Source organism: Limulus polyphemus, unplaced genomic scaffold (genome assembly GCF_000517525.1).
Source record: "Limulus polyphemus unplaced genomic scaffold, Limulus_polyphemus-2.1.2 Scaffold1429, whole genome shotgun sequence".
Lineage (NCBI taxonomy): Eukaryota > Metazoa > Arthropoda > Merostomata > Xiphosura > Limulidae > Limulus > Limulus polyphemus.
This window is the reverse complement of record NW_013667039.1, coordinates 152,766-165,059: the sequence shown is the minus strand read 5'-3', so window position 1 is coordinate 165,059 and position 12,294 is coordinate 152,766. Positions and strand designations below refer to the sequence as shown.

Genomic DNA, 12,294 nt, shown 5'->3' with positions numbered 1-12,294 from the left:
TGTCTGTGAGCCAAACTAGTTTTCGGAGAATTCCACTCCTCATCAGTGACCCTGGACACTACGACCGAAACTAGTCTGGCTCACAGACACACCCCCCAATGAAAGAATAGACCATTCCAAGCTTTTACTTGTTGTTAAACAAATGTTTAAACAACTCTATTCAAGTATGATATTTATTTAGCAGTTTTTAATACTATTTTTATATTACAGGTATATGAAAAACAAATATATTGCTAATCATTAAAGGTTCTGGGAGAACAAAATTTAAACACATCACAAGCTTAGAACTTGTTGTTGGACAATCTAAACTATCTGCAGCTCTCTCCAACATGAACACATAAGAAGGTTAAATATGAGAAATTGTCTGATGATAAACATTGCAAAAAAAGAAATGAAAATTGATATAACACAATTATACTGGATAATCTAAACTATCTGCAGCTCTATCCAACGTGAACACATAAGAAGGTTAAGTATGAGAAATTGTTTGGACAATCTAAACTATCTGCAGCTCTATCCAACATGAACACATAAGTGAAGGTTAAATATGAGAAATTGTCTAATGATAAACATTGCAAAAAAAAGAAATGAAAATTGATATAGCACAATTATACTGGATAATTAATAATGGTTGGAGATGGCTTGAATGGGTAATGAAGAAAAACTTTAATATAAGTTTAACATAACAGCAAATGTACAACGTTTTGACAAGGTTTTGTCATCATCAGGTACATACTGGATAATTGCTTTGCTATTTCTTTAACCTTTCTATTTAAGACTTGCTAAAAATGAGCTTACTCTTATTATTGAACAGCATTAAAACATGGACAAATCAAAAACTCAAGCTTGAATTTCTGAGATGCTACAGACATAAAAATAAGTGAATTTTCTCTTAGTGTACAACACTGTATTTCTTACCTTTTTAAATGCATCATCCATTTCTTTCTTCTCCTTCAATTGCATCATTGACTTGTGAAAATTGTCCTTTTGCCATTGTTTGATCTGCTGAATAACTTCATTCTGGAGTTTATCTTTCACCCTTACATGCATTTCACAACGTCTGTCTGCTTCTACCAGCACCCCTTTCCAAGCTGCTTCTGTAGTTCCATATTCTGGACCTTTATAATACCCATAACACAGATGTAATTAGAAATTTATAGCTTTCTACAATATAACTTTGTGTTTATCAAAATATTTACATAACAGTGACCTCCAGCTTCATAATTTCATATAGCTCCATATGTACAGGAACAAATATAAACAATACTATTATAATCCACCAATAAAAATAATGCAAACCTGCTCCTTCTCTCTCTTTTTTTATGGTATTCAACAGTTATTACCTTCCATTTGAAAAAAAAAATATGTTTGATATGACTGCATTTTGAATTGCTGTCAAATGTATAAAATGATTCACAGCTGATCAGATTTTTTAAAAATAAATATTATGTGCTTTCATGTACCAACACTTAAAATATACTGTCTGTTATAAAACACATGACTTACAGGTCCTTCTTACAGACATACAAGGTTTGAAAAATGTCTATTTAAAAGGTACATGTAGATAGCTAAGATAATTAAATCTGATTTTAAAAAATATAAATTAAAACTTACACACAATAATTTATGCTTGGACGAAAATAGTATGCAGTTTCTACATTAACCCTTGAACTGCGACAGGAGCAGCTCGGTTGCCGTTTTCTGTCTCACAGATAAAACTGAGTTGCCATCAATCACAATAAAACAGTAATTTTCATCATTCGCATAGAGTTATACCTATATATGTGCAATTGACGGATATTTCCATCATTCGCAGCTGAGCCATAGAACTTCAATGACGGAAGTATCCGTCATCCACAGTTAATGGGTTATAAGAACAGAAATTCAGAAATTTTTTTTCAATTAAAAAAAAATGAGACACATCTCTCAAGTACATATATTAATTATTAAAAACAAATAAACAACAATCGACCAACCAAAACACTACTAAAATATACCCACTAACATATTGAAATCTACTACTACCCATTTTGTGTCTACTTTATTATTCATAATGAATAAGTTTAATTTTTTAATGTTCTTTATGACGTACTTTCATAAGCTGATTACAGCACTTTGTTATGACTTTCCTTTAACCCCTGTTTTAACTAAAAGTTTATTGGACTTATTTTTGAATTGTAAGGACAGTTTGAAGACTTTTTCCTTGTTCAAACTGTAAGCAAATATTACTTGAAATTCTCAAAATTAAAATTCTTCAAACTTTTTTGATTTAATTTCACTCTTACAAACAATAAGGATGAACATAAAAATAATAGAATAGGTGGCAGCAGGCCTAAGATAACTGGTTTAAGTCATAGAATGTCTCTCCACTCCCAATACCCACATCTCCTCAGCTGGAATTTAGCTTGAGCAGCTACAAATGCTAAAGCCAAATTCCTGGGTTAGGCTCTGTTCCAAATTCAATTCCCGAAGTAACAGTTTTTGGCATTAATTAGGAATAACACCGATTACCCCCCCCCCCCCAAGATGTGAAATATGTATACATTTCTCTTATTATGTGGCCATAATAACACTCACTGACACAACTGATAATCAATGTATTCTAATCAAAGGTTTTGTGACATACTATATTCCAAGTTACACTGACATATTAAAACATTTACGTTACTAACAACGTTATTTTTTTAGTTCCGATCTATTTGTAGGTAGAATGTTTTATCAGAAAGTATTCATAATAAATTTCACCACTCAGAAAACACAAAAAAACACCAAGTTATCCAGCTGTATAGACAAAGAAGCTAAACATAAAAAACACTACAAAATTCACATATAAAAAATAAATTAAAATGAAAAATTTAACACACTCGAGTATTCACGTATACTTTTCTTAAGCTAAAAGGTCACAAACCTTTTTCTATAATATCATTCCATTTTTTTGCCCAAGCTCTGATACTCTTTCCATAACTCTTTTCTATTTCACTTCTCTCCTGGATAAGCTGAATCAGCTCATTACTAAGCCTGAACCCATCCTCTATCCTTTTCGTTGTTCTTTTATAATTTCCCGGTTCCCAAAAACTATCGCTAGAGACAATCAACATACCATCATCACTGTGGTGGGACATCGTTTCACTAGCTTCCTACATTCAAGAAAAAAATATATATTTTTTTTCTAAAATATAAATGCATTATATAGTGCATTACAATTTAATAAGCATGTGAAATAACCTAGGCTTAAATGCACAATATCAATAATTATGGAACAATACTGAAGCTAAAATCAAAATGTTTATTATATACAAATAAAAAGTCTACGCACTATAAACCCTGCAGATTATTGTTAGCAAAAATACTGTATACCATTCAAATATGTATATTCATGAACGGACTTATGATGAAAGAAAGATTAAACATTCTTTTTATAAACTGACTACAGATAGTGTAAAAATAAGAACGTAAAAGCCATCATCTGTAGAGAATCCAATGTAGGTCATCATCTTATCAAACAACAAATTCTACTAGAATACCTGTATCCCTGGCACTATCTGGGCACCAGCATTTCATACATATACCTTGGTACGTTTGTCATAGACTTACTTGTAATATCTAGACCATGTATGACCTCTTTCACATACACACATCTAATAATACATATTTCTAAGAAAAGTAAGTATGTATTCTAGGAAATTCACTGATTTTTTCTATGCTAATGTACATTGTCTAACAGCCTGAGGTTGATATTTATTCCTCTTTTACAACACTACAATGTACAACAAATAATAAAGAGTATGTTAACCTGTTGTTAATTGTTATTGATATCCCAACAAATATTTCATAACCTATATATTTTATGTTATTAGACAAAGTTGATGTGGCACACATGAGGCATGTTGGTTTGAAATATTGATTGAGAAGTCTACCTGTTTGTTTGTATGTACACACATACACACTCACTCTGCAGTTATGCATGGGATTTATAGCTACTTTTCTCATTTAATAATAAATTAAACAACTTCCACGATCATAAAATTTAATGATATGTAATAATTTCTATTTCTTCTTGAAAATTGTAACATTAATGAATTGTATCAATCTACCTGAATAACTGTTTCAAAAGTGTTAATGTAAACATTACATGTACACAATACAGGTCATGTTCCAATCAGGGTCAAAACTGATGGAAGCAAGGTCGGGTGTGCGTGTTTTTCTGACATTCTGATACAGTTATTGCTAGTTTAAAATATACACAGCATAACAAAGATAAACAGACAACAGTAAGTTTAACAAGTTATCCTTATTCACTGCAGTAAATGCTTATCAGAAAGATAGCATACACAGACAGGTAAGTAAGACATGATAGCAGCTTGAAATAATCTTTCATGTTTTTTATAATACTGACCAAGTAAGTACTTTCATAACAATGTACATGTAATACATTTCAAAACTAATACTTTTACCTACATTTTACCTTTTAGTTTATCATGTCTGTTGCATATAATAAAGAAACTAACTTATTTCATACATAGTTTGAAGAGTAAAATAAACATTTATAATGTATATTAATTTCCAATCTTCTAATATTTGAAAATAGAAAAATTGCTGTTCATAACTTCTACAATTTCCTCGTTTATACTTATCACTGTAGACATGTAATAATTATAATTCAAAATGTGGAGATATCCCAATATAAAATCAGCAGTACAGTCAGAAAATGTACAATAGAATATGGTTAAAACAGTTATTGATGATGGCGATATTAGCATCAATGAAGCACTGAATTTTGTGTTAGTGCAAGTTTTAAAACACATCTTATTTTAGCTGCTTTGTTTTTACTACTATTTTAATGGTTATGTTCAGACAATTGGTTTGATAGGCTAGTACTAATGTTAATATTACAACCATAAGGGACGAACAATACTTTCACACATTACAGTTAAATAATTACACATTACTGAACAATGAAGTATACTGTACATCATTATAACTAAACCAGCAATTCCACAACATTTCAGTTAAATAATTACATTACAACTTTCATATTTAAACACTGCCAACATCAGTTAAATAAAACATGCCAACAACATTGTTTAAGATTCATGATTTTTTTGCCTTTTATTAAAAATAGTTTTCCCCTATCCTCACTTCCTTATATATGAACCTCAAACATCTTTTATAACTTAAAAACAATTACATTTAAGTTTGAAATCTTAGCATATGACTTAAGCAAGCTATTTTATTCACACCTTTCACATTGTTCAAGGGGTGATTGATCTGTTATTAAACTGTAGAATGATTAAAACTTCTAAAAAAATACCATTAACTTCTTTAAAACTTAGACTAATTGGTGGCTGTTTATTCTTACATGTACTAAAATGTTAAATGTAATAAAGTTTAAATTACAATAACTTTTAACCCCAAGGCAGTATAAGCTTATTGCAACTAACAGCTAACCAGAAGGTTTATTTTGTCCTTGGTCAAAACATTCCAACCTCAAAATACCTAAAATTATATTGCACAAAAATAACATAGTTATATGAGGTATAAAAACACTAGGTCACCCAAAAACTCACTCTACATGTACATGCTTTTGTTTTACATGTTTTTAAACTGTAGGTTATATTACATATTATCATACTAAATGATAAAAACCCTATAACCAGAGCACTTTCGAAAGGTGGACCTTTCAAAAGCATACAAGATATATGATCTTTATCATTTTGTATCAAGACTTCTTGAACCTACGTGTGTTTCTGACATCACAATATTATCACACTATATATTCTAAACACACAATTCTTAAAAATTGATCACAAAAAGTGTGAGATCACACACACACACACACACACACACACATGTAAGTAATACTTCAAAGTTTTTATAAACACTTCTTAATTTCTGAAATTAAAATCAAGAGTACATGTACAAGTGCTAATGAAAATATTGAAAAATTATAAAAAACGTTGACCTACCTAAAGAAAGCAAAAAATGGGTAATTTTGAATTTTAACATACAATGATGAAATTGTTTTTATGAATGTGTAAAATAACATGTGCATGTAATTTATTATGATATGAATGCCTAAACTGATAGTTACAAAATAAACTCATTACACACTTCTATTGTATTTTTACATAAGTAGTAAAAACTAAAGTGAAAGATGGTGTTGTAAAATAAAGATAGCCATCGTAGACTTATTCACAGAAATGTTTATAAAAAATATGTTAACAGACCAGTCTTCTTGAAAACAAAGGGTTAAGTATGTTATATTAAAACAATTTTGGGGCATCATGTCGTTACAGTTTATGTTAACACATTTGGTAATGCTTAAGCTGATAACCATGCATCATGACAATAGCACTTTAGTGCAGTTTTCATTGCAAAAGGCTCTGTCGTAAGGCTGTCAAGTACAAAGCATATCCATTCTCCCTGCATGCTTTCCATGATATATCTATTGTATAAGGATGATGGTTTATCAGTCCATTTTAACAGCTTAACTAAACAGAAATCCACAGGCATTATATGTTGAGCAGCTTGACTGGTATGTCTTCATTCAGAATAATATGAACATCCATTTCATTCTACAGTTGCTTAAGGTATGTGACTGTTGAATGGGAAGTATGTTAGGAAACATTATGATGATGAATCCCCTACCCTGTTGGACTCCTTTCTGGACAAGATCTTAATTGAATATGTTGTTTACTGTTGCATGTGGATGGTTTTTGCCACTGACTTATTACAAGGTACTGCACTTTGTTTATAATGGCTTTGGTACATTTGCTGCAGGTCTCTTTCTAGATGGTTATGGTGCCCCAAGTTTATCCATATTCCTTTTCTTTCTAATGCCATCTACTATATAAAGCAAAGTGTGTGTCTGGGAAAAAAAAAAGTCGCATATATATCATTTCATATCTGTTCCTTATACGTTTCCACATTTCTTGATCAATCAGTGGCAAACTTGACACAGTGATACAGGATGACATGAGGAAGTTCATGAGGGGGGTGGGGTGGGGTTGACCCCTCATCTAATTTCAGGAAAAACTACCAAATCAGCACAACTTGAAACAGTGATACAGGATGACATGAGGAAGGTCGTGGTGGTGGACCCCTTCCCCATCTAATTTCAAATTAATAGAACTCTTGAAAACATTATGTCTTTCTTTTCAGTATTGGTTCCTTCATGTATTTTTATTGCATTCTTAATGTTTATTATGTCAAAAAAAAATAGAAGCACAAATTCCTATCCTTTGTTACAAACAAGTTTTTATTTCACCCATCCAGTGGAAGGGTACTCCAACTAGTTAAGTATAATGGAGATTCCCATCTTGGAATTTCTAAATCCCCGATTAGTACAAATCTTTATGTACAAGTGTATGAATATCTCACTTCAGAAAGGTCAGTTAAATAAATTTCCTAAAAGTGATAATTTTTCAGGAACATCACACTACTCAACAAGATGCCAAGCTAAGTCAAAATGTACCTAATTATGGTTCATGCTATTCCACCTCAATTATATATTAGCTGTGTTTGTCACGTGACTTGCATATTCAAGTTCATTTTAATATCATATACTCAACCCCAAGGGTGCCTGCAGAAAAAAAAATGGGGGGGGGGCAAGTAACTCAAGTTTGAAAAAAATTACGAAATCAAAATACAAGTGTCTTATGATTTTCCAATAACACTGAAGAATAATTTTACATATCTAGTAATTTTTTCTTTTTGAAAATCCAAGGGGGGGTCAAGTGACCCCCCTTTGCCTCTTCCTGCGGGTACCCATACTCAACCTCCATATTTGTGATCTATCTTGAGTAGACGTTACTGAAAAATGTAAGTCTAATCACCAAACCTGTAAACTTTATGGGAAGTTTGTTTTGAGTTAGCTAATCAGTCAGCTGCACAGTATTCAGATAAACTGTTTCAGATACTCTCAGCAAATTATCACAAGAGACAGAGGTCTAGATTCTTGTTTATGTTTTTGTAACTAGATAAGACCTAGTTCATACCCGTGGCTATTTAGCAAGGTTCCAAAAATTGCTATGCAAGTATATGTTATCTAAACCATTTTCAATAAAACCCTAACACTTTCCACCTGTGGACTTATTTTTTTCAGGAGTAATGTAATAACACAAATTTTATATTTTTAAATGTGAGTGCTATATCAATCCAAAAGAAAACAGTAAAAATTATTAGCATTATTCTATCAGGCCTATCTAAGTATTTAACTAACTATAGCTAAAATGAGTTAGACTGAACTTCAGGATATTTTTTGTCTAAGGGTCTTATTATTGCTCTCATTTAAAACACTTCTAACTTTACAGGTAAGATTAATTAAATTGTTACCTAAAATAAATACTAATGTCTCACTGAGGACCACTGTCACTGGCTTCACTAATAGTAAATCACATCTAAACTATCCATAATGCAATTAATCTCAGAAAAACAGATTGCTTCAAAACACTGACTGTAATTATACTAATACCCTTGATAACTAACTTTTATCTCACTTGTGTTCTCTCTAAAATATCATACTAGTTACTAGTAATCTCAATAATAGTTCAAAAACTTTCAAAAGAATATGAAACAGGTTTCAAATTTATTATTCTTAGCAGCTCTCCTCAATACTGGATGGAGATCTAAGATATACAACCCAAAACAGACTCATCTACAAAATTTAAAGCAGAATAAAACATATATTAATCTAATATATTAGCTAGATACAATATAAATATAAAAAATGAGCACAGAAAAAATTAATTACTTCTCAGATATTAATTTTTATTATTTCAATATTATATTTTATTATAAATAATTAATGCTTAAAGAATAAAGACACATAGAAAAAAGAACCCACTAATTTAGAGAAGTAAAATGGAATTGTCAATGGACAAAACAATTTTAAAATATTATAAACTATGGATATCAGTATGTTCATATTTGGTATTGTAATTATTAGTGATAGTTTTTAATCAATGTCAAACTTTACAGTTTGTAACAATTTTTCATTTAGAAATCATCTATAACTCAGTTGTAAAATAAAAATAGTACAATTCAAAAAATAGGAGATATAATTCAACATTTTGTGCCCATAATAACATTTTCCCATTTAAAAATTAAACTGATACACTTACAAACACAACTGAATAAAATATATATTAACTAACATTGTGTCAACGCTCTTCATGTGTAACACTTATAAATAAAACAGTATGCTAGGCTTTTGTTGTTGTTGTATTATTATTATTATTTTTTTTTACACTACGTTCTTAATCTAGTACTCTAGGAACTTGCGAGAATTAGAAAAGTGTATAATAATAATATTATTATTATTACTCTTTCAGCCATACTGTATTCGTCATACTCATTGCTGGGGATGCGTTTCACTCAATCCAGAGCTCTTCAGCCTCAGGTCGGCTGGGATACGAATTACAACGAATAGTTATGAAGTTCAAAGAAACATCTGGTGGTAATCAATTAACATGTTTATAAAAAAACTCCCTAGTTTAAAACAACACACAAAAATAAATTGCAAACATAACTTACACAAATAAATGTACAGCATAACAGTCCTGTGCTAGATTTACAAAGTGATGAGATAAAACAATTATTTCTAAACAGGCTTTAGCTCCCACATATATGATAATTAATGTCGCCTAAAGGAACTCCAATTTTCCCCACACTAACTATTCCACGCAATAAGCGCCGGCTGTCAAATCCAAACGAATAAACTCCGTCGCTAACTTTAACCTTTTCCTAACGAATATCAGTATGTCTGCAGGCCAAACCAAAAGAATGCGATTCACTCTCCCGCTCAACCCTCCTCAAACTACCACGTCACTTGGTCACGGCGTGAGGTTCTGTTGATGACACGAAACAAACGTTTCCCTAGTGTACTGATCAATATAGAAAACATAAAAAAAAAATCCAACCAAGGTATCAAAGGATTCTGAAGAGAAGCCTCTCAAGTTTTTCAGTACTTTACACGTATGCATGCTTTTATTTTGGTCAATAGTTGTTCACTGCAATATTTAGTTAGCAGGCTGCGAATATTATAACCTAAATTCGATTTCTTACGTGTTGTGTCTGAACTAGATATTAATAAAATAAAACGTCTTCCGATGGTGTCAATCCAGGAATTACAAGATCTGATTAAGTTCATAAAGTGTTTCTTCCCAAAATAATATGCAACGTGATTAATATTTTTTGGAAAGAACAAATAATTTTGAATATAAACAATACAGAGGATGTCCGAAAAGTCTGGAACCATAAGCACTTCGACGAATTTTACAGAATGTGTTCCACGTGATGTCCTTGTAACTCGAAACAAGTTTGGATTAATAGCAGAATTAACTCAACTTTCTCAAGCTTTGACATCGCCATAATCTGAAATTATGAAAATCTGCAAATCACCTATATATAAGAGAGAATGAAAGATGTCAAACGTAAGTTATCTGTTCCGCAATTTTAAATCAGTGCCAAAACAAGACGTGAGCAATCATAATCACATAAAACATGAAAATACACACAACAAAATAAAAATAAAACGCAGTTGTTTACTCTCGGAAAACGCTGACCATATGTATTGTGAGGTAACAAACTTTGAAAAATGTCTTGGTCGACAAAATAATGTTATATGGTGAAGAAAATATACGATTATTCGTGTTGCAAATTTTATGAATTTAAAAGTCATTTATAAGGCGAATATTCCAAGCGTTTTACAGGTTGTGCAGTTGTAACTTTGCCGGATCACTTGAATTTTTTGAACATATTTACAGACTAAGCAGCGAACTAATGAAAATAAGTTAATTATTGTGACAGAAAACTACAGTTGGTTTCGCTAATGCATAGTCCTTACTTTAAGTTTAATAACGTTTTAAAATATGATCATATATTTTACACATAAAATGTACTTGGTTTCGCCAATACGGGCCTTATCTTAATAATGTTTAAAATACGTAAACGCAGTGCATTATATCATTAGTACTGGTACACCTATTTATAAAAGGTTTAAAACTGCAAGTTTTACGTTTTTCTGTGAGTGACAACACTCAGGGCTGTGGCCAGGAACTTTGTGGCCCGGGACATGTCCTCTGAGACCCCCCCCCCTAATCCAGCGAGCGTATATTTACAGGTTTTTTTTTCTTTTAAACACTATTCTAATATTTTTTCCCATTTAAACAAATCCTTGCTTACTTTTCATCCATAATGAACACATGTATTCAGCTTGTTTAAAATATATCATCTATTTTAATTATTCATGTAATTTGATTGATTGTTTTGAATTTCGCACAAGGCTACACCAGGGCTATCTGCACTAGTCAACCCTAATTTAGCAATGTAAGACTAGAGGGAAGGCAGTTAGTCATCATCACCCACCTCAAACTCTTAGTCTATTCTTCTACCAAGGAATAGTGGGATTGATCCATCACTGCTGAAGGGTTAGCATGTTTGGTGAGACAGTGATTTGAACCCTCAGATTGCAAGTCAAGCATGCTAACCATCTGACCATGCCAGGTGGATCGTTTCATTTGAATCATTTATGTAATTTTTCCCATTAGAAATTAAAAATCAGTGTAAAAGTAGCAAAAATAACTATTGCTTTTCTTAAGCAGGTAGACATCCACAGTTCCAGAGAGTAGCTCAGGCTTAGTCGAAGGTACTAGTTGTACTATGTGAAAAATTAAACTGACTGGGGATAGTGGCATTGATAAGTAGGAAAACGTATGACATGACCAGCTTCAGATATTGCTGCAAAGCTTATTTCATTTTTAACAGTATTTCCAAATACTAAATTTCTCAATATTTCTTATCTCAATTTCTAAAGTTCCCCACAAACTTTAAAATATGTAAAAAAAAGAAACTTTCATTAGAAATTTATCCCCTAAAACCTTCAATTTTTCAGTAACTCAAAATCCTTGCATGAAAAAAAAATGGTCCACTAGGTTTTTTTTAGTTTCATTCATCTCTTCTATAATTACAATATGGGAAGCATAAAAAATTACCCTACTAAATGTTTGTTTTATTCAGCTCTTCTATAATTACAATATGAGAATCATAAAAAAAATTAGATTATTGAAATATTTACTTTGAGTTTCATTACTACTACATATGTAGTATACAACCATTACAATGCCAACATACATATAACATATATATATATACATATAACATATATATATATATATATATATATATATATTAGTTTGTTGTTACAGTGTTATATACTAGTACATTAGTTTAGTTTATTACAAATTACTTACTTACTTAAAGTTTAATCTATTCAGTTAAGTTAAGTTTAAACTT

At 31.1% G+C, this 12,294-nt stretch overlaps 1 protein-coding gene across 4 annotated transcripts in view; it reads right to left on the bottom strand.

Annotated features, from left to right (window-relative positions):
- LOC106463520 (protein kinase C and casein kinase substrate in neurons protein 1-like) overlaps positions 1-12,294 on the bottom strand; it is an 82,391-nt gene that overhangs the window by 47,948 nt on the left and 22,149 nt on the right. For 3 of the 4 annotated variants that reach the window (XM_022391043.1, XM_013923563.2, XM_013923565.2), the window contains 2 exons: positions 2,909-3,137; positions 919-1,118 (listed from right to left, as the gene is read on the bottom strand). In XM_022391043.1, the coding sequence (XP_022246751.1) occupies positions 919-1,118; positions 2,909-3,122 (414 nt within the window). In that variant the 5' untranslated portion in view covers positions 3,123-3,137. Of the gene's footprint in view, positions 1-918; positions 1,119-2,908; positions 3,138-9,534; positions 9,560-12,294 lie in introns of those variants that run through there. The other variant, XM_013923564.2, reaches the window with a different exon arrangement.